This window comes from Panthera uncia, chromosome B1 (assembly GCF_023721935.1).
Source record: "Panthera uncia isolate 11264 chromosome B1, Puncia_PCG_1.0, whole genome shotgun sequence".
In the NCBI taxonomy this organism is placed as follows: Eukaryota; Metazoa; Chordata; class Mammalia; order Carnivora; family Felidae; genus Panthera; species Panthera uncia.
Genome location: NC_064811.1, coordinates 118,166,817 through 118,191,300, shown reverse-complemented (window position 1 = coordinate 118,191,300; position 24,484 = coordinate 118,166,817). Strand labels below are relative to the sequence as shown.

The following is a 24,484-nucleotide window of genomic DNA, read 5'->3' as shown; positions in this document are numbered from 1 at the left end:
TCATTAGAAAATATGGATACTTATAAAATTAAATTTATGTTTTTCCCAATTTGTTTTCCTGATTTTTCATTACTCACATTTTCATCAGGAGTTTAATTATATGAAACATCAATCTTTCATCACTTGATTAACAGTAGAACCATTTCTAAATTATGTTTGTAAACTGTGGCTTTCTAAAGTTTTCTTACTGTCGATGGTCTTCATCCTCAGTAGAAGATTCACACAAGGGAAAGTTTATGCCAATGTTCTTTATGTTCATACCTACTTGTTTTAACTATATATGGGGATTTTATTTTTTAAATAATATCAGTTTTATTAGTTAATGGATCTAATATCAGTTAGATTCATGTCAGTTCCATAACTTTTACATGAATCAAAATGAAAGCATGTCATAACTTATGTCATAAAGATGTAGTATACTTCCATTTTCTTTAATTGAACATTTATTGACTATCAACTGTAAGCCAGATACAATACTGTGCTCCAGAAAATGAGGTGAGAAGTATAATCCATTTTAGTGACTTTTTCTGTCCATTGATGGGTTTCAAGGCATAATATTTTTGTTAATTTATTTTTTATTTTTTTAATATTTTTTTATTTTTGAGAGAGACAGAGAACATGATCAGGGGAAGGGTAGAGAGAGGGAGACACAGAATCTGAGGTAGGCTCCAGGCTCTGGGCTGTCAGCACAGAGCCTGATGTGGGGTCCGAACTCACAAACCATGAGATCGTGACCTGAGTCCAAGTTGGATGCTTAACCGACTGAGCCACCCAGATGCCCCTAGGCATAATACTTTTTTTTACTAGAAATAAAATGCGGGATACTGAATTCTGTCACATGTATTTTGATGTTCCCTGAAACATCTCATTGATAAGAACAGAGTGCTAAATTATTTGAAACTATATATATATATATATATATATATATATATATATATAATCCATATCTTGCATTTTATCAGAAAATTATATCTGTGTGATCAAAATTACATTTTCAGAAGTAAAAATATTTGGCAGATAAATATTTGGTAAGACTAGATGAATCACTTTCATTTGAATGTGAAGTATTCTTTGGGTATAATCTAACACCAGATAGAAGTTGCCCTCAATGTAGAACTCACAACTTGATTGGCTCTGTGAAAGGTTAGAGTCAAATTACAACATAGTGCCCTCTAAATTATTTTATCTTTAACTTATTATCCATATTTATTTCATCCATACTTTTTTATGTTATAAACATTTTAGGAAATAAGATACTTTAAATGTGTAAAATAAAATATATACTTTAGTCTGATAATGATTTAATACAGTATCATCAAATAATTTCAAAGTTAAAGATTTTGTTTACATTTAACATGTTACACAATTACAAATACAGTGCATGTTTTGCAGAGGATAGTGCTACATAAAAGATGCTTAACATGTATAAATAGATGTCTTACAGATAAATCTGTGCTCAAGTTTACTTAAAATACTTATGAATGTACTGCATAGTTGGACTGTGATTGATTAGCCCAATCAATTATGTAATAATAATATTGCTTTATTATATAATAATAATAATATATTAATAAAATACTTCTTGTTGTCATAGTCTTCCTGTTAAGGTAGGAAAAAAGCATTTTTAGTTTCTACCCTGGCTTTTGTCACATAAAGCAATGCAATAGAGAAATTAATGGTGGTTTTTTGAACTAATATAAAGCAAACAACCTAAAGTCATGCATTTACCTACACTACCCTCAAAATTATTTCACATACAGATATTTGAGATACACATTCACTAATTATATGTACCCCCAATTTATATGTAGTTTTAAATTTTATTAGAAAAATAATAAATTAGAAAATTTGCAAAGAACAACAAATAGGATTATGTATAATTTCTATTTTATTTCAATCAGACATAAACATTTGGAACATATCCTATGTTTACACACACACACACACACACACACACACAGTAAGTAAACTGGAGTACGCATTGTAAATACAGAGGCACTTCTTGATATCCTGCTTATTATTATATCATGAATATTTCTTGAGAAACATTTCTAAAAATGTGATTATGACACTAAACTAATTCATCAAAAGAGAAACCACTATTTTAGAAATTTAATCATTATTATATTAACACATAAAGCATCTTTGAACATTTAAGTTTTCAACTACATCTTCTACATTTCCCCCTAAGTTAGATTGCTGGAAGTGGAATTATTTTATAAGGAAGAGTTATCCCTTCTCTCCCATGTATTCATTTATACAATTCTATTTATATCAGTGTGGACTCATGAATGCTTATTTTATCATTTAGCTTATAATCTAATAATATTATAATATTTATTTCAGGCTCAAACTTGTCTGGAGTTAGCCGTTAGGAGTTCTTTCAGGTTGGTTTCAGTGGCCTTCTGACATGTTCTTCTGTGCACAGACTAGTTCTTCCCTTGTTTTCTTTCATACTGACTCTCTTACTTTCCCTTACTCACTCACTCCCCTACCCTCTGGCACCATGAGGTATTCTAGGTTCATTTGTATTTTCCCTGCCCCAGCCTTAGGTTCAGCCATTTTCCAGGGAACTCTGGTTTCTTCTATTAGAAAATGGCAGGTAGAAACCAAATGTGTGTGGGTAGGTATCTCTTTAGCAACAGAAACTCTCACCAGCAGTATCTACAAGCACCTTTTAACTACAGCCTTCCCTGATCTCATGCTACATTGGGTGAAAAACATCATATTGTAATTTGCAATTTATTATAACTGTATTTGTAACTTATTGTAATTTATCTAGTTATTAGTGATGTTTGACATCATATAGCTTAATTCTGTACTTCAAACTATTATTTTTTGTAGTAAAATCCATTTCTTCAACAGCCCCAGTTTTATCCCCAGCTCCTCACTGGGGTGGAAAAACCATTTCATTCTTTTCTTTTTATGATTAATAAATGAATTGATTCAGTAAATGATTGCGTCATCCAGAATTTACTGAAATGTGTGATGTCGTAAATACTGTTAGGCATTTGTTACCACATAATTTATTATTGTTCTGTTTTTTTTTCTTTCTATATTACATTCTGCATATATTTTTCATCAATTTCTGGAATTTTTCTTCTGTTCATATGTTTTTGACTATTGTGTTTTATATTCAGATATATTTTGAAATCTCATAGGGTAAGTTAACCCTATGACATATTTCCCTCTCTTCATCACCATCTTTTATTTTTACATTTTAGCTGTAACTCATGTTTGTTTTGCTGGTGTGTGTATATGTATATATGTATATGTATACACATCATGATGTACATGATGTACATATATGTATATGTACATATACATCACGATACATATGTACATATAAGTATATACATATCATGTATACATATCATGATGTATATGTACATATACATATATACATATCATGTTTAAACAGATGGTCCTCTGATTTGTTGCTACCTTTTCCCATTTTTTAACTGTTTATAACCTGCAGATATTGTTTCAAGTTGTGCATTTTTCTTTTGCAGTGTATTTATTTAATAATGTTTTAAATCTGGAGGTTTAAAGGGTTTTTGTTTATTTTAGATCCAGGATTTTACAATATATCTTACTTCATAAATTTCTTTTCAGAGCTAATATAAATAGTGTTGAGAGAACTAAAACATTCTCTACTATTCTGAACATGAATAATGGAATACCTTTCCAAACCTACATGGCTTATATATATTCATAGCTTTTCTTAATGAACAAGATTTTTGTGTACTTCCCTACATTTTAACATGCTTATTTTTTAATTTTATTTATTTATTTTTAGAGAGACAGAGACAGCATGAGTGGGGAGGTGACAGAGAGAGAGAGAGGGAGAGAGAGAGAATCCCAAGCAAGCTCCCACTGTGGGGCTTGAACTCACAAAACTGTGAGATCATGACCTGAGGCAAAACCAAGAGTTGGATGCTTAACCGACTGAGCCACCCAGGCACCCCAACTTAAACATACTGTAAGCATCTACAAGCATCCACTGTATGCATGGGACCACATGCCTTTAATTTTGTAACAATTTGAAGACTCACAGATAAAATCAGTGAATATTAGAATCTTGGATTTTAATGTGCCCTTAAAGATTATGTAATTAAACCTCCTAAATTGTGTTAAGAAGCTTACGCATAGCATCTCTGCCAGTTTTCACGTAGCCTGTGATACCCATCTCCACTGATAGAAAACAATTTTTTATTTTCTAGAATGGCATACTCCAGATGTTGATCTAAATATGTTCCCTTTAATTTTACCCACCGGCCCAGGTCTAATTCTGTATAACAAAAAGAACAAATCTCCTTTCCTTTTTCCACATTATAGTCTAACTTACCTGAAAACAACCCTCATGTCCTTTTTGAATTGCCACTCCTTGGTCATTTTTCAAAGGAATAGCATCCAACACAGAGTAACACAGGAGGACCACTTTCCTACTTTCAGATACTATTTTTCTATTAATGATATCTAAGTTCACATTAACTGTTTTGACAGCTGCATTTTACTACTGCGTCCAATGCTATCCAAAAACCTCGGTAAATTTGACGTATCCTTCAGGCTTTCAAGATTCAAGTAGTTTTTAAGCACCACTGTGTGCTAGACATTATGAAATACTAGGGGCACAAGGAGATTAAGACACGGTCTATCTCAATTCTCCTGAAGAGACAGATGTGCAAACCCATGACTGCAGGATGCTGCACTTTTGAATATACTCTAATAAAGACCTATTTCTCTCATCCATCATATCTACTGTCCAACTCAGGTTTATTTTATTCACATTTCACAACTATTTTCTGTTCATTCACACAAGTAAAAGATAAAAATGATGGCAAGACAGAAATAAATACAGACCCTTGAGGCACATCACTAAATGTGTGTGTGTGTGTGTGTGTGTGTGTGTGTGTGTATACATTGAAGTACACTGATTAATCACAACTGTTTAGGGATGTGTGTTCAAGCAGCGATATATTCTCCCATTCGTGTTGTTGCATGCCTGCATTTCTCTGTCTTCCACAAGGTTACCATGAAATGTCCTGTGAAAGGCCACTCTATGTCTCTGAAAACTTTTTTCTAATATGCCCAGCTGTAAGTCCTGTCAAAAAGGAGATGAAGTTCCTATGATGTGACTTTTCTCATCAAGACCATGCTGGCTTCATGTCATCACAGCTTCCTCATACAAAGGAGGTAAACGTCCATGCAGACCACAGAATTAGTCTACATGCTACCGATTACAGTTTTACACTCACTGATACACATGTCCTTTCCTGCTTCCTAATTTTCTTTTAGCTTACAAGGTGCATTTCACATTTCCTAGTGGGATCTGAGAATTCACTTTTTCTCCAGGCCTTTTACTTCATCTTTGCCTGCCTCCAGTTAACCCAATTGTTTGGTAACTACCAAGAATTTGTCAGTAATTTATCACTAATTATCAATGGCTTCCTAACGCCAAAGATTAGTCATCTGAAAAAATGTACCACAACCTCCAAAGAGGGACAAATCTAAGGTTTTAGCAAATCACTTTTTTTAGCAAACCTCTTTCATATGTGTGTGTGTGTGTATACTTAAATGCTTATTCATTTATTTTGAGAGAGTGAGAGAGAGAGAGAGAGAGAGAGAGAGAGAGAGTGTGTGTCTGAGAGGGGGAAGGGCAGAGAGAATGGGAGACAGAGGATCCAAAGTGAGTTCTGAGCTGACAGCAGGGCTCATACCCATGAACCATGAGATCATGATCTGAGCTGAAGTAGGATGCTTAACCAAATGAGCCACCCAGGTGCCCCTCTTTCCTATATTTTATCTTTGGTTGGCCAGAGTAGTTGTCTGCCTAATAAATTTGAAATACTTAAGGATTAGAACCATTAATTAATTAACACAATTATACATAAAATAGTTCATGTCATTAAGTTTATGGAAGAGACACACTAAATTTGTGTTAGCTGGAAAATAAAGAAGATACTTTCATTAATTCAATATATATGTGTTGAGCATCTACCCTGTGTCATGCTGTCATAACCCTGCTCTTACAGTATCTTGGGTGAGCAAATAGCATTTAAAAGAAGATACACAGAGGGGCACCTGGGTGGCTCAGTCAGTTAAGCATCTGATTTCAGCTCAGGTCATGATCTCACCATTCATGGGTTCAAATCCCATGTCAGGCTCTGTGCTGACAGCTTGGAGCCTGGAGCCTGCTTCGGACTCTGTGTCTCCCTCTCTCTCTGCCCCTCCCCTGCTCACACTCTCTGTCTCTGTCTCTGTCTCTGTCTCTGTCTCTCTCTCTCAAAAATAAATAAAATAATGCAAAAAGTTAAAAATGAATAAAAATAAAAGAAGATACACAGAGATTTTCCAAGGATAGAATATACAAGATAAAAGACTTAGAAGAGGAAATATGCATTTAAGAGTCATTACCAGGTAGATAGATCAAACTAAATAAAGTGTGAACACAAGGAAGAGAAAAATATTAAGGAAATCCATACTACAGAGGTGTGGGTCATAGAGATTGCCTTCACCTGAGGAATAGGAAGCACAAGTGGGTAAAAATCACATGCAACTTGGGTACCAAACAAAGGTATCAAGAGAGAAAATAATCACATTACCTTGTTAAACCTTCTTTCATTCATATTTATGTGACAAGCACTTGCTAAGCCTTTACATTCTTGCCTCCGCCTTACAATAAGCTTGTAGGGGAGGTTCTATTTTTACCCCATTTTATAGATGAAGAACTTAAGCAATACTTAAAAGATCACAGAACTGGTAGGTATCTGAGCAAGGATACAAATCCAGGCAAAATGATTCCTGATTGAATTTGTCAAAAAGAATCTGAGTCCTCAGAATAACTGTTGGCAAGAAATCCTTAGATCTTAAGAGCAGTTCTGCATATGGGCTTACTTTATGGTTAGATATCAGCCATATCTAATACTTGTTTGCTGAAATTTTTCCTGATCTTTCAAAGCCCTAAATTCCAAGACCCACACTTGCCACTTCATAATGCTTTGTCATTTTCTTCCACCTCATCTTACCTCATCCTTCATAATCTAGTCACACTGGACTCTTTTGAGACCTCACTTTGTACTTTTCACTGCTAGGCCTTCAAAGGTTTGCCCATATCTTTTCCACAATCTCAAACTTCACATCCTCTGAGGAACCTTCTCTGGTCCTTCAGGCCAGAGCTGGTTTTATGAGCATGGGATCATTGCAAGTGCACAGGGTCACCAACACAGCAGGGCCATCTGCTCTGGGTTTAATGCTCTGTAGTCACCATCTTGCCTTCTTAAAAATTTATCTTTGTGTTTTAAATAAAGTCCAATAGGGCAATGGAAGCCATGCCTGGAACTTTGAGATTTGATTCACCTACAGTTCTGCCTCCCATGTTCTCCAATGCCTGCCCAGTTCCCTCATCCTTCTCCTAACCCAGTGACCTCTTTCTGGCCCCATTCTCACCTACCAAGGGGCCTGGGTGCAGGTGTGGAGATAGCTAGGGTCAGGATGGATACCTTTGAGACTCTGCAAATATGTGTCACCATGCCCAAGGGAGTATGACATAAAAGAGTAAGTAAAATCTCAACCATGACAGGTTGAGAAAGATACCACTGAGGAAGAAAGGAGGAAGGTTGTTTGCTCTCTTTGAACAGGGGTCTCTCACATTTTAATTTTTTCATTGAATTCTGCAAATTATGCAGCCATACTTTCTTTTTTTTCGATATGAAATTTATTGCCAAATTTGTCTCCATACAACACCCATTGCTCATCCCAACTGTTGCCCTCCTCAATGCCTATCACCCACTTTCCCCTCTCTCCCACCCCCCCATCAACCCTCAGTTTGTTCTCAGTTTTTAAGAGTCTCTTATGTTTTGGCTCCCTCCCTCTCTAACCTCTTTTTTTTTTTCCTTCCCCTCCCCCATGGTCTTCTGGTAAGTTTCTCATGATCCACATATGAGTGAAAACATATGGTATCTGTCTTTCTCTGCAGCCATACTTTCTACAAGGGCTTCAAGTACAAAGGCCCTCAGCTGTCATATAGGGTAACATGAATGAGTCAAATGAATTGGATGGTTGGACACTGGGACAAACTAGGAAGTATATATCCTTCAAAAGAGGGCCACCACTCAGATCCAGCCAATCCTTCCCACAAAGGAATCTGAACCTACAGTTACCATATCTTCTGATTTTTCAAGTAAATCTGAATTTTTATATGAAACATTAAAATTCTTTAAAGGTCAATATTTGACTTGGAAGAATTGTTAAAATATGAGGAAGGCCAAATAAAATACCTTTGAGGGCCAAATACGACTGGCCCATGGGCCACTATTTTGCAGCCTCTGAATCTCTGGTTTATTGAGATGCTGTTTTAAATGTCATCTCCTCTACTAGACTTGGCTCTGTGAGAAAATATGCCAAGTATTTGTGATTTGCTCTTGAATCTCCAGAGCCTAACATAATTCTTGGAAAGTCATAGAGGCCAATATTATGAAATAAAAGCCTGGTCACCTTGATCTATAACTGCTACCTGACAAGAAATGCTTAGGCAGGTAAATTTTATATTATTAAGTGAATATCATCAACATGTGTGCGTGTTTATGCGTACATACATGAAAATCACTATATTATCAGAACTTATACTCAACATTAGGTAATTATTTCAGTGGATTTATAATATGAAACATGTATTTTATTTTGTAAAGTGCAAGGATACAAGCACAAAGCATCATTTTCATCAAAGGGCTTAAATGTTAATATTCATGAATTTCATGAATTTCTACACATAAATGATTAGTATTACATTGGGAAAGAAGCATCAATGAATCAGGCTTTTAAAAACTCATAAGTTAACAGGTAAAAATGGCTTTTAAAATACACTTACTAGCTAAAAAAAAACAATAAAAATAATTAAAATATACCACAGATATTTGTATTATAAAATTAGGATTTCAATAATAATTGTACATTATGAAATTTTCAAATACCCTATCAGAAAACTAATGTGTCCCTTAAAAATTGTGCAATGAATTACAGTGTAACAAAACAACACTTGACTCAGCTCCAAGATTCTTGGCAAGTTCTCAATTTACTTATTTGGCTATAACCTTTGACAGATAACTTACATTTTTTGGACCTTACTTTGTGGGTAAAATAAAGGTCATCTGCCAAGTTTTGAAGGTCTCTGCCAGTTCTAATGTATGAGAATAAAGGTGCCACATTATTTAAAGTGATTTTTTTTCTTTCATTCATTCAACATATTTTAAGTGAGTACCTACTATGTGCCAGGCACTATTCTAGACAATGAAGATACAACAATAAGCGAAACAGGCAAAACATCTGCCCTCCCATATGTTTGTACCAGAGAGACATTAAAACATAATAAATAAAGGTATTACACAAGATATTAATGGTGGCAAATGATGTGGAAAAATATGAAGCAAATAAGAGGGTTTTGGAATATTGTTAGAGGGCAGAATTGAAGTTTAAGGGGAGTGGCCAATGGCTTTATTGAGAAGTTGATGTTAGAACAGAGACACAAGGAGAAAAAGATAGAGCCACGTGGACATCTAGGGGAAGGATATATTGGACACAGAAAACAACTACTGGTTGTTGTAGTTGAGGAGCTGGTTGGTCTTAGCTGGGGAACAAACAGTTCATCCTCAGAAATAGGAGAGAAGGAAGAGCATAAGCAACAAATGTTAGTAGCAGGCAGACAATGGGTGACATATAAAAATTGAGACAGTAGTGGCCCTGCCATGATCAGAAAACAGCAAAAATGCCAGTTTGGTTTGAACAGAGAAAGAGGAGGGAAGAAAGTAGAAGATGAATTTATACAGGTAACTTAGAGAAAGGATCATGTAAGGCCTTTGTATTGACTTTGACTTTTACTCTGAGAAAAATAAGAGCAATCAGAGAGTTTTTGAGCCAGGGCTTAACCTAATATGACACAGATTTTAACACCTAGGCTGTTATGTTGAGATTAGACTATAGATGGGAAAGATAGAAACAGGTATAGATAAGTTGGAAGGCTAATGTAATTATATAGGTGGGACATGTTAGTGGCTTGGATCAAGAAGAAGGTGGCAGTGGAGATGATGAAAAGTGGTTGGACTCTGTAGTTATTTTGAAGGTAGTGTTGACAGGCTTTTCTGATGGTTTGGGTGAGAGAATGAAAGAAAAGGAGGAGTTGAGAATGATTCAACATTTTTAGCACAAGCAGCTGGAAAGATGGGGTGGTCCTGTACTGGTTGGGGAAGACTGGGTAGAACAGGGTTTGTGGTGAATAGGAGCTTGTTTGGAAAATTCCAGTTTACATGGACATATCAAGTATGCAGTTAGATATAAGAATCTGGGTTCAAGAGAGAGGTTCAGGTTAAAGATATAAATTTGTATAAAGAGTACATTTATCATGATGAGCACTGAGTGAATCACTATATGGTATACCCGAAACTAGTATAACACTGTATGTTAACTATACTAGAATTAAAATTTTAAAAATTAATAAAAAAGGTATAAATATAGTAATTGTCAACACATAAATGGTACTTAAAACCATGGAACTGAAAAATGTCAACAAAGGGTTGAGTGTTCAGAGGAAAGGAAGCTAATGTGCAGATTACCCTGGGGATGTTCCCATGTGAATGGGTCAAAAAGAAGTGGATGAACCAGCAACAGAGTGGGATAAGGAATGGCCAGTAAGGTGGGAGGATACCAGGAGAGTATGATATCCTGAAATCCGGGGTGAGAAACTCCAGGAGGGAGTTTTCAGCATGCCTAATGCTGCCAAAGGTCAAGTGGAATGAGGCCTAAGTGACTTTGGATTCATCAGCATAGAAGTCACTGGTGACAGTGATGACAATTCACTAGAGTGGATAAGGAGTAAATGCAAGTGGAGTGGTTAAAAGGAAGAGAAAGAAAAGGAACTGGAGACAGCATGTATAGACAACTTTTTGAGAAGTGTCATCATGAAAGGAAGAAGAGAAAGAGGGTGGAAGCTGTAGAAGGAAGTAGGGTCAAGACGGGGTTGTTTTTTTAAAGATGGGAACACAACAGCATGTGTATGTGCTGATGGGAATCTCTAGTAACAAAGGAAATATTGATGATGTAGGGGAAAGGGGAGAGAATTTCTTGAGTGATACTTTTAAGTAAGGGATAGGAGATGAGATCTGGTGTACAGATAGAGGAGCTGGTTGGTCTTAGCTGGGGAACAAACAGTTCATCCTCAGAAATAGGAGAGAAGGAAGAGCATAAGCAACAAATGTTAGTAGCAGGCAGACAATGGGTGACATATAAAAATTACTTTATGATTGTATTAATTTTTTAAGATCGTAGCTAACATCTTGGGGTTTCTTAGTATGTGCTGGAAACTTAAAAATATTGCCTGTATTATTTAATTCTTGTAACATGCATAGGAATAATTCTACATATTTAATAAATGAAAAAGTAGAAAGGTGAATTACTTGTCACGATCAAGCCCAGTCCAGTGGCAGAGCCTGGCTTCCGTCCCCAGTGGTCTCAGTTGAGAGCCTGCTCTCCTGACCACTATGCTTCACTGCTTCTATTCTTTCCAGGAAAAAGCATAGTGATATTGAGAGATAACTTTTTGAAAATCAATCCTGTAGATATCTCTTAAAGCTTTACAATGGAATGGTACCTTAGGCAGAAATTAAGAATTACCGCATATTCAAAAATTGCACATACTTAAAATTACTTAAATTTATCATAAATCTGGTGATGCTCACATCCAAAACAAAACTGAGATAGATAAAGACTCATATTTCCCATGTGGGAACCTTGGGGCATATGATTATTGAATGGAATGGCTTGAGAGTAGTATTGTTTGCATTATGTTTGGTTACTTGCCTACTTTCTCTGCACTTATGAGTTAAATCTATTTACATGAGACTTTGTTACTTTGTAAAGGAATTTTTAAAAATGGTGCACTATATTCCAATGGCTTTGGAGTTTACTAGAAAGCTCCTACAGTACCTGGTTCACTTCAGGATAGAAATGCCTCTCCTTTTCCCTTCTCTGGATCATTCTTCAGTCAACTCAATATCTACTCCTTTTTTCTCAGTCTTAGATACTACACAAAATTTAAATTACAGGAGCTATCTGGTGCAGATGTATTGGTGACTTCAGGTTGCTCAGTAATCTATGACCTATACAGCTTATTCTGAAATGTTCAGCATATTTGTAGGCCAGAGTCCTGAGGTTACAGGTGTTTTTAAGGCCAAAAGGCAAAATAAGCCCAATGGATATGAGACTCCTCCAGGCTCATCACAACCCCTAATTCAAAACTTTTGTGCTACAACAAATACAGAGCTTGTTTGATTAATGGATTTAGGTCCTGGAAACTGTCTTAGCAGAATTTACTTAAGGCTTTCAACTCTGTGCTACAAAATGAGAAATTTAACCAGGATATCGGTTGATGCATTTCCTTCGCTATTTTTCTAAGAGCAAGATTGGAGAGTTTTATGACACTGTGTTCTCAGGCTGGCAGGATTTAAACAAACAAAGTTCCCTTGACACAAGAAAAGGTTGCCTTTGTTCCTCTAGCAGCTTGTTTCAAGTTGAGCAGTACACTCATTTCTAATACATCTGGAAGGTGCCAAGATCAGTCGCTTCCCTTGGATCATAGTTCAGTGGACACTATGATGATCACGTTTTAAGATTCGTGTCTGTCCTTTGTGTGAATCCCCCTGGGGCCATTAGACTGCTCAGAAGACACAGACTGCTCTCTGTGCAACTTTTCCCCCAGGGTTACCATAAACCCTGTTTCCATTTGCCCTGCCTGATACCCATTATTTCTAGATTTGGTCTTACTTCTTAGCTTTTGGCTCTCTGCTCACATACTCTGTACCTTCCTGTTTCCCTCCCCACCCCTACTTACTTCTCTTCTATCCCAGCTATGATGACTGCCCACTAAGCTTTTTATCGTTTTTCCCTTCCTCCCATGGCTTCAGGCTCAACATTTATTTCCACTGTACTCTTGCCTTGTCCAAGTCTGTCAGTAATGTCAGCCCCTCCTCTCCTCCCTTCTAATCCCCGCATGGCAACTTCAGTTAGTTTATGGCATCTGTCTATGGGACTTGACATCATCAAACCATTCACTTCTCCCAGACTGTTCCTACAAAGCTTTGCTTTATGAGTGTTCCATTCAGCTTCCCTGAACTCCTTCCGTACAAGACTTCCTTCAAATGTTCAGCAAATAACACAACCATGAATGAATATGATCTCACCAAAGATGAACTGCATTGCCTCTAAACTCTTAATTCTTCTAAACTTGTTTTGTCCCGGTCCCAATTTTTATAGCACTTATCCAACTCCCTTATATGGTAGATATTACTTTGCACCTCTTACTTTTCCTTGTAGGGGTCATGAGTTATAAATATAAGTGTCACCCATAGGACCTCACATCCAAAAGTTTCTACCTGTCTAACAAATGACTGTGTTTCTCATGATGGCAGTGAAGAAAGGAGGGAAAGTGATAAAAGGAAGGCAGGTTAGCATTTGTTAAAGTGATATAAATACAGATTGATTTTTTGGTTCTTGGACCAAGAGATAGATGATAAAGATGGACAAGGGCTTAGGAAGGCTCAGGGCACATTCTGAGTGGCTGAGGAAGGCATTCTAGGCAACCAGGCCTTAGCAGGTGCTTTTCTTCTCCGGATTATTCAGCCATTATCTGATTAGGCTATATCCTGGGGTATGTCCAGATATTTGGAGGCTTCATGTGGGCTGGTGTCCAGGATCTATTACCAACATTGGCCCCATGTATTATACAAAGGAGTTTAGCTATAAAGTGTCTGGAGGGGAAGCCTTTGGTTGACCCCTCCAAGCTATGATGTTCCCATTGTAGCATTGTGCCTAAAAGAAGGCCTTCACTCAGAGGAGCACATAGGTAGCTATATCTGGGGTGAGGTAGGACACAGGTCCATCAAAAGCCATAAAGACTCTGAGCAGGGATTGTGAAGTCTCCCACCCTCACCTCCAACTACAAACCCATTGTGGATCCTGTGCTCCCTGAGTTTGAGCATAGTATAAAAGCCCTGTTGGCTAGGAGTTTGGTCTCTGTTCTCACAACCTTGGGGATTTTATCACCCTCCTTAGAGGCTATTCTAATTGCTTAGCTTCACAGTTCATCATCTTCTTAACTGAGGTGAATCCTAAAAGCTGGGATCATTTCTTCTCTTATCTCTTTGCATAAAGTTTAATGAGCATGCAATCTTTTAGCTTTTCTTTTCCTCTATGTCTGAAAAGTTGTGATAACAAAAATAACAATGGCAACAAGCTTGTGTGAAGTTAATTATTTTAAATGAGCAAAGAAAACCAAGTACCTGAGAAGAAAATGACTCAGAAATTGGAAAGAAAGCATTATGCTCTGCTACAGTTGGTAGCTATTTGGCTCTTTTATTTTCCTCCTGAGTAACATAAGAGCCATTGAGCTCAGAGGACGTGAACATCCTGTACAGGAAATAGATGGCGTATGGAGGAGGTGAGGGGGGCACCTCGCAGTCGTTCTTTGAATCCTTCACTGAGCGTCACTTGAATATGTTATAGAAGCAAGGAAAGGGCTGGAAAACAGGCTCTGCTTGGATGGCTTCCAGCACACTTCACAAAGCTCAGGAAAAGCTCGGCTAAGCCACATGCATTTTATGTTTTCCTGAGGAAAGACTCTGCTTGTTGGTCACAGGGTTAAGGAGTTTCAGCAAGTTTTTATAGAGACACTAAAACATTCTCTTTATATTTTCCTCTGTCACTGAAAGGAGCCCAGGGGATAGAATCGAGGATGTGGGCACTTAAGTGCCTGCTGAGCCGGTTAGCTCCCAGAGAGGAGTTGGTGCCGTGACTATAGAGTGGTGAGCCCCTAGCTTCCTAGCTTCATTGGGTGTATCGTGTGTGTGTGTGTGTGTGTGTTGTGTTGTGTTGTATAAAATCTTAGTTGAAGTTTGAAGAAATTAAACTCAGAAAAGTGGATTGTGCATTTCAGGACTTCTGATTTTGACTAGATAGTGCAGAATGAACATCATCTTCATCTCTGACAGAACATGGCTTTCTCATGAGAACAAAGTGAGCACCATGCAAATTGTGAAGTAAGGAGAGGCAGGAAGGTGAGGGGAAGTGACAGTGATCTGAAGACGGTCAAGACCTGTAGCTTCTTCCTTTTCCCAAAAATATTTTCGAAGAGAAAACTAAAGCATTTGCTGTTCCTTTGTGAAAATGATTTGGAATGCTCATTGGAGCAAAAAGGCCATTTGTGAACTGACTTCAGCCTTTCTTTCGCCTGTCATACACCATTGTGTTTATTTGAGAACCTGAGATTTATGGTGAGTGAATATTAACAGGGACCAAAACCTTTAGTCATTGCAATTTGCATTTGCCAGTGCAGTTTTTCCTTTATCTGGTGAACTTAAATTGTTTCTTTTCCAGAAAACAAAATAGAATTTTAGCTTTCTCATTCATGCTTTTCTATTGGAAACTGGCTACTGTAATCTTTAAAACATGCTACCTTCCTCACAAACTTGCATTTTTCTTATTTATAATTAATGTTTTATTATACTGTCATTTTCTTTAAATTTTAGCTAAAAACGTATATATAATTATAGTAAATGGAGACTATTGTTAACATGCTCCTAGGTTTAGAATATCAGTGTATTTTTTTCCATGTTTTCAGTTTAATTCTATTAAGACTAGAAATCAGACTCCCTTTTGTTAGTATATGATTGCAATTTATGAGTAAGAATCAACTGGTTAAGTAAGTGTGAGGATAGGTTTAGAAGCGAGAAAGGAAATGATGAAGAAATTTGCAAAGAAAGATCTTCAAGAAAAACAAAGAACTATATTTAAATTTTAGCTGTCACTTAATGTCTTTCAAGAGAAGTAAGTGTATAACCTTAAGTTAATTTTCCATTTTCTAATGAGGAAGAGCATATCACACCCTTGACCAGGTCATTGACCACTTGGCACAAGATAGTATGATACAAGGTGCCTAAACCAATACGCACACTATGTATAAAGCAGTATAAATCAGGGGCTTGAATGGAATAGTGACACAGTAGTTCTGCTTCAGCCTAATAAGGCAGCGCCACCTACTGCACACAAGCTTTATTTTGTGTTTGAGATTCTTCAGTACAAGCTGATCTCTAGGACTTAAGCACAAAACAAAATCATTTTGCCACCTGTTATCTTTTAAGATGGAAATCTACATCGGTTTATTGAAATATTTGTCTTCCTAGTGTATATATGTATGTTATCAGTCTAAACATTCGTATTGAGAATAATAAGAGGGCGGGAGAGAATGGGAGATAAAGAATGTAAATATAAAAAAATAGGACTAAGGAGCATCCCTTTTTGATATCTACTGATGTATCTTTTATTCTGAAAATAAGTCTGATGCCCATTCACACGCCCTTTACATGTAATAATGACATAAAAATCACTATTAGCCAATGCTTGTTTAAAATGAAACATTGTTCGTATTTCACCCAAGGCTGCCCACAGGTGAGTCCTTCATTAAATGATTACAGATTTAATAAGCCTTCGTTGGATTTCCCTTCTCTAGTGTTTTTTTTTATTCCTATCATAACACTTAATTCTACAATATTTTTGAATAATAACTCATAATGTTCCTAATGTATTTTGCATTATAGCTTCACATAAGCATTTACATTAAGTATTAACAAGAGCACAGCTTTTTATTAAGTGGAGGTCACTAATTATTCTTTCAAGCATTTTAGTTTATTTCATCTAGTTTATTACAACACAACATAAAATAACTGACAGTAGATATGGTACAATGGTGATTACGATTCTTTTTATCATTCCCTGTAACTCTTCCAAGGTCTTAACTGGTTATTGACCACTTACATCATTCACGGTGAAGTTTACACTTTTTTGCTAAGAAGATCATAGCAATTCAGATCCTGATTTATAATGAATTTTTCAGCATATATACATTTCTATTAGATATCATTGTCATGCTACTATTTATTTATATGTTAATGGAATGTCATGCAATCTGGAATGTATAGTGTTTGACATTTATCAGGGCCTTGATTTCCAAATAAACTAAAATATAATATAACTCATTTCTATATCATGTGCCAATGTCATACTTATAGAATTGAAACATGTTTGGTATCTAGACATACAAAAAGCACAGTTGGTTTCAGTTTTGTATCCTGATTTGAAAAAAACCTATTTGAATTGTCAAAAACTTGATTTTTTCATTCTTGTCTATATCTTTAAAAACGTTTGGCCTATTTATTATAACTATACTCAGTCAATTAAAACGATTGAATTTTAGATTCTATGCTAGGCTCAGTGATTAAAATATAAGTTCCTTACTGTCAGTGAGCTCCCTTTCTTGTAGAGCAAACAGTGTGTGGATAATTCTAGAACATTAAAAACAAGGAACTGTGGGAATAAAAAAAAGGAATTAATCTCTACCCAAACTTCAGTAAATGGGGAGGGGGGGATCCATACTTCCTAGAAGACAAAAATCCTAAATTAAGTCTGCAGAGAAGATAAAGTATTTATCAGGGAGACAGGTAGAGGGAGTGTGTTCCAGGACTGGAGTTAGGATTTGCACACACACTAAAATGAAAGAGCATGGCAGGTTTGGGAAAATTGGGAACATTGTTCAGTTCACCTGGGACTCACGACTGCGAGTGAGGATGTTCTGAGAGGTGAGACTGGACAAGTAGCAGAGATCAGATAATGCAGGGTCTTTTATGCTTTTGGACTTTATTCTGAATTCTTTAGTGTTTTTAAAATGTTTAAAGTAGGCAGTGAGGGAGTGAGGGATGGGATGGAATTGAAACTGATTAGAAAGTCCCCTCCAGTGACACTGTTGAAAAGCGTTCAAATAGGATGTGATCAGAGGGAGAGGGAAGTGACTGATCCAGAGAAGATTGAGAAATGATGAAGGCAGAGGGCAAGGGGTAAGTGAATGTCTGGTGGGTTATTACAGTGGTAGAACTATTCAATGTCCCAACAAATGTGAAAACTATAGAAGAAGAAGTCCAGGAAAATTTGTTTCCAGCATAGAAAGAGTCTGATGGCCTCATCCACTAGGATCCAGGCAGTACAGACTGGAGGTGAGTAGGGTGGAGAGGAGTTATACTGTAAATATATTCAATACACCCAGCAGAGAGATCCAACATGTGGCTTGTTATTGACATCTGGATTTCAGAGGAGAGATTTGTATCAGAGTTCTTCTAATCATTGTGAATCCTTAATGATATGTGTAACTTGACTCTAGAATAGTAAATTGGTTCTATTCTCCAAGACCTTCACCTATCCTGCTGTTCTTACACCCCCTTCCTCCCCACAGAGGACTGGTATGAACAATTGTATCCCCTCATCCTTACCCTGAAGGACTGCATGGGAGAAGTGGTGAACCGAGCCAAGCAGTCCTTGACATTCGTGCTCCTTCAGGAACTTGCATACAGCTTGCCCCAGTGCTTGATGCTGACTCTAAGAAGGGACATCGTCTTCAGCCAAGCGGTAGATGCCTCTTTTTGTTGTGAGCACAGTGCAATGCTGGGTGGCTAAATGTTATCCTTGGTGACAGAAGAGGTCTTCTGATAGTTTCATTTTTAAAGAGATTCTTTACTTAAATTTTTGGTATGAGGTTTTCTTGTTCATAATAAACACGAACTGAATGGAAACAGCTTATGATATCTTAAGTATTTATTTCTGCAAAGAGAAGGCCAAGTCTCTGAATTGTACATTCTGTTTCATGGCGCAGACAGTCCGTGAAGAACAGGTTGCCCATCCTGTCATGGTATTACTCCCTGGGGTCTCCACACAGTACAGGCTGGAAGGAAAGGGGTGGCTGCCTTCCACAGCAGGTGGCAGCTGGGGCTGGCAAAAAGGATCTGTTTGCAACCTCCCTTTTATTTATACAGCTCCCTAAGGAATCCCAGGACAAGGCCTCATAATGATCTTTTTGTTTGGTTTGCTTATAAAATAAGTTTGCAGGGAAGTAATGCTTAAAGGCAGGGTTTGGCAGGACCACTTTCTTTGCCTACCCCCAGCCCTATCTCATGACACCAAGGCTGGTCTCCATCACAGTAGCTGTCCTGGGGGCCTTTCTTCTCCCTTCCGCCTCCACACCTACAACTGAGTTTTATAGACATACATATGGAGGAAAGGAGACAGAAGCCTCTCTTTCTAAACATTCCAGGCAAAGGGAATATTTTAACCCAACTGTCCGTGTCTTCCACTATTTCATGGATGTTTCACATACTTGAAAATTTTTAATTAAATCTGTGATGCCTCAAAAATCTTAAATATTTTTCAATTAAAGTTTGCTGACCCAAATGTCTTCAATGACTTTTTTTTAGCTTGCTGGATTGGTTTGTGGTTTTATCATCAAATTACATACAAGTTTGCATGACCCTGGCTTCCTGCAGCAGCTTCACACAGTGGGGTTGATAGTGCAATATGAAGGACTGCTAAGTACATACAGTGAGTATTGCTTTGGTACATGTTAAAACCGTATTCTTATTCATAAGGATAGTTGATCCATTGATTCTGCAGTAAACTTAAAAATGAGAAATAAACATTTATGACATCAGGCATTACAGAAATAATGTAACTTTCTGTTCTGTGCATTCATTCACCTTGTAACTGTACTCTTATCCTCATTATGTTTTGAAAATGGAATTATAGATTATTTCATAGTGGAGTCCTGAACAACCATCTGGCTTTTTTAATATAAAAGGCTCTTTTCCAACAGAGTTTCAAGGACTGGATTTTTAAAGTCCCAACTCTCTAATGTCTAGAACTGCACTATTCAATACATAGCCTGGTGTGGCTATTGAGCACTTGAAACGTGTCTAGTCCAAATCAATATGTACTAGACAGGCACACCAGATTTCCAAGACTAGTAAAAACTAGTTTTATATTAATAATTAATAATTTTATATTGATTTATAACTAAATGATACACTGGGTATATTGGGTTAGAGTAAAATATATTATTAATATTAATTTCACCTTTGTAAATCTTACTCTTTTAAAAACGTGACCCCCAGGAAATTTAAAATTATATATGTGGCCTGCATTATATTTGAATTGGCTAGTGTTGATCTGGACTCTAACTCAATTTCCTCCTTCTTAGGCTTTCTTTGTTAGTGTGCTGAGAAATAAAACTAGTGTGAGCCTGGGTCAGTAGTCTAAAATTCAAACATCTCTATTATTTCTAGAAAAATCAAATATCAAGTCTAAAATTCAAACATCTCTATTATTTCTAGAAAAATCAAATATCAGTCCTGCCAATGGAAAGAGATCTGCATGATCCTCTGTTTCATAAAGGAGTTAAAACTTTCCGATAGCCTTCCACCAAATGTACACATTCTTCTTTCCCTCAAAGGGTACTTGGACTGCTGGAGTCCACTGAAATGGTTTTTATTTCACTGGTGAAAGCCTTCAGCCTCTGAGGAAAAGTGTTTAGAATAAATTCACTGCACTCAGAAACTCATTCACTAAAATGCTAGAACAAATCCCAGCAGGGAGGTGTAATACCAAATGACATTTTCTTCAAATAGTATATTTGTAACAATGCTCCTTCTCCCTTGTGTAGGTGATGAAATCGGAATGCTAGAGGACATGGCTGTTGGCATTTCAGATTTGAAGAAAGTTGCATTTAAAATAATTGAAGCCAAGTCCAATGATGTCTTGCCAGTTATAACAGGAAGGCGGTAAGTGGTGCCTATTTCCTTGAGACCAAGCTTTGTTAGATATTTGTGTTAACTCCTGACAAAGGAGCCAAGGAGAATTAAGGTTTGGTTGGGAAACTTTTCTCTTGTTCTTTTTTCCTTTTTTGTGCAAAATAAGTTCGGGGATGTAAGAGGGGAAGATCTTGAAAAACTCTCAGAAGTCTCATGAATGTTTATTAATTGTCCGGTAGTGAGGTGAGCCTGGAAGTGTCCCTCCAGGAAATATGAGGAATTCAAAAGAATAGCAGGCATCAGAAGGGCATTTTCTCTTTATTGCTATCTATTCCAAAGCTCTAGATGTTTTTACTTTTGCTGGAATCATTTGGTTAATAGCATCATAATTCCTAAAATGACTTTTTATTAAATTCTGTTAAAAGCAGCAACATTTTAGAAAGGATATATTTCTGTGTCATGGGGCATATACCGCCATTTTTCTTAATTATTTTTGACAATTCACTCACAGACTCAAATTTCTGAGAATGGTTTTAAATAAATAGCTTTGAAGGTCAATATATGATGGGCAAAATATCAGAAATAGTTAAGAAAAATGATGATGTGTGGAATAGACCTCCAACAGAAGAATTATATCCTTTGGTAAATCATTTCAGTTGGGGTCCACCAGATTGTAACCATTTGGAAATTAGCACTTTTACATGCTGCATGAGGATATTTGAAATTTGAAACATTCTTAGATCACAAGGAAAAATATGAACATACTAAAGAGAAGGCCCTTTTCATACTGGAGAGAGATGGAGAAGAAAGTAGGTAGAAAAGTTCAAACTAAACTTGCTTTCTTGGGGCACCTGGGTGGCTCAGTCAGTTAAGCACCTGACTCTTGATCCGAGCTCAGGTCATGATCTCATGGTTCTTAAGTTCAAGCCCTGCATCGGGCTCTGCACTGATAGTGTGGAGCCTGCTTGAGATTCTGCCTCTCCTTCTCTCTTCCCCTGCCCACTTGTGTGTGCTCTCTATTTCTCTCTCAAAATAAGTAAACATAAAAAAAAATTAAGTAACCTTGCTTTCTTGTCTATAGTCAATATATAATAGTTATTTTAAACTTTGTATGAAGGATGCTCAGAGATACGTGATTGAATGAAAGGTGACTATTTCTTAAACATAAAGAAAAAATATCCTCATAAAGCTAAATATTTCATCTGTGAACTCATGCTTAATTTTCCATGCATTGGAATAAAGAAGAATAAAATTGTTCATACACACACCTGGAAAACGGTACCACTCTATATTACTATGGAGATTATTATCAAAAGTGGGAAACTGATACTTCTATCACAATTAATATGGAAAGCTTACCAGGCCATTTGGTATAGGCAGAGTATAGACGCTTTTTCTGAGGGAATGTGCAGGCTGTGCCTAAATTCAAAAGTTACAAAACAGATGTCAGTGGAACTCTTAGGACAGCAAAGTGAGCAACTTGGCAAATCCTCTCTCCTAACATCAGCACTGCAATTGGACAGAATTGTCTAAAATGACCATCTTGAGACTAAGGAAATAAATGTGCACACAAACTCAGAAGTACTTATTGATGAAAAACTAGTGGACATTGGTTAAGACCATTGGTGTCTGTTGGCTCTCTTGCCTGGAGTTGCTCCCATCCAAGCCAGCTGGGCAGCTGGGTCAGCACAGTTTTACTGCGGTGACACAATCCGAGAAGACCAGTGGTTTCACTACTACAGGGGGCTGACTTTATCTGGACTGGAGAGCAGAAAAAAGCACACTCCTGAAAAGTGGTTGGAAGCAGTGGTGACACACATAACAATGTCATTCACAATAACGTCAAAAAATAATTACGTCGCACCAAATTTAACAAAGTACTCTAAGAATTGTATACAGAACACACAAAATCGTGCTTAGAGAAATTAATAAGACCCAATAAACAGAAAAGACAGTCCGTGTTCCCAGATTAGGATACTCAGTATTGTTTCAATGGCAATTCTCCACAAATTGATCTATAGATTCAGTCCAATTGCTGTCTAAATCCCAGTAGTCTTTTGTTCAGAAATTGGCAAGCTAAACCTAAAATTTGTATGGAAATGCAAAGGAACCAAATTCCAAAAACGATTTTGCAAAAGAAGGACAAAAGAAGACTTACACTTTCTGATTTCAAGACTTAATATGAAACCACAATAATCAAGACTTTGTGGTACTGGAATAAGTATACACATCTAGATCAATGGAACAGAATTTAGAGCCCAGATGTAAACTGTTCAGTTGATTTTTGACAAAAGTGCCAAAGCCATCCAATGGAGAATGGAGGGTCTTTTCAAAAAATGTGCTGTGACAATTGGTTATCCATATGCAGAAAAAATAATTTAGAACCCAATTTACGTCACACAAAAGTTATCTCATAATGGATCATAGGTCTTAATGTAGGAGCTAAAACTATTTGTAAAACTATTTGAGAAAATATTTCTAAGTTGGGTTCAGGAAGAGTTCTTAGATAGGACCCCAAATTGTAGATTCATAAAATAAACAATTTGATAGATAGAATTTAATCAAAATTATAAACTTTTAAGGATCAAAAATATCACTAAGTAAATGAAAAGACAAGCCACAGATTGGGAGACAATATATACAAATCATATATCTGATAAAAGACTTGCATCCAGAATGTATAAAGATTCTTACAATCAATAATTATGAGAAAAAATCCTAATTTAAAAATGGGCAAACAGTTTGAATAGATTTTTTGCCAGGTAAGATATGTGAGTGGTTTATATGCATATGGAAACATATTCAATATCATTAGTCATTAGGAGAATGCAAATTAAAGCCCCAAGTGGATACCGCTTCACTCATAGTGGAAACCATCATAATAAAAAATCAGACAATGACAAGTGTTCACAAGGATGTGAGAAACCTGGAACCCTCCTACATTGCTGATGGGCATATAAAGTTGTGCTGCCACTTTGGAAACAGTTTGGCAGTTTCTTAAAAAGTTGAACCTAAAATTACTATATGACTTTTAGGTATATACCAAAGAGAAAATGAAACCATATGTCCACACAACAGCTAATGCATGAATGTTGATAGCAGCATTATTCACAATAGTCCAAATCATGAAGTAATCCAAGTATCCATCAACTTGTGAGTACATAGACAAAATGTGGTATATCTATACAATAGAATGCTATAAAAAGGAATAAAAAGGAATAATCTACTGATACGTGCTACGACATAATAACTTCAAAGTCATTATGCTAAATGAAAATGCTAGACACAAAAGACTATATATTACATAATTCTGTTTATATGAAATATGTAAAAAAGTAAAATCTGCAGAGACAGGAAATAGATCAGTGGTTTCCTGGGGCCGACAGTGGGATTGGGGTTTGAATGCAAATGGTCATTTGCATTCAAGGGAGGGATTTGTTTAAGGTGATGGAAATGTTCTGAAACTGGATTATAGTCAGGACTGCACAACTCTATAAATTTGCTAAAACTCTGAACTCTGCACTTACAATGCATGAGTTTATGTCAGTTATATTTGATTCAAGCTGACAAAAAGTTACCATAAAATACTATATAATGTTTCACCTTCAGTGCACCTTTACACATGGACTCACTCATTAATACTTCTCATATTCGGAAATAAATAAACATCAGCCCTCTGTTAGCCAGGCTATTGTAAAGGGCACTGAGAGCATTTTTAAAAAGAAAAATAGGGGCGCCTGGGTGGCTCAGTCGGTTAAGCGTCCGACTTCGGCTCAGGTCATGATCTCACTGTCCGTGAGTTCAAGCCCCGCGTC

General features: G+C 36.6%; 1 protein-coding gene across 10 annotated transcripts in view; it reads left to right on the top strand.

Moving 5' to 3' along the window:
- The window catches only part of INPP4B (inositol polyphosphate-4-phosphatase type II B), a 755,730-nt gene that overhangs the window by 652,922 nt on the left and 78,324 nt on the right, over positions 1-24,484 (top strand). For all 10 annotated transcript variants that reach the window (XM_049632225.1, XM_049632223.1, XM_049632226.1 and 7 more), the window contains 3 exons: positions 18,326-18,498; positions 19,341-19,464; positions 20,582-20,699. In XM_049632225.1, coding sequence (XP_049488182.1) covers positions 18,326-18,498; positions 19,341-19,464; positions 20,582-20,699 — 415 coding nt within the window. The remainder of the gene's footprint in view (positions 1-18,325; positions 18,499-19,340; positions 19,465-20,581; positions 20,700-24,484) is intronic.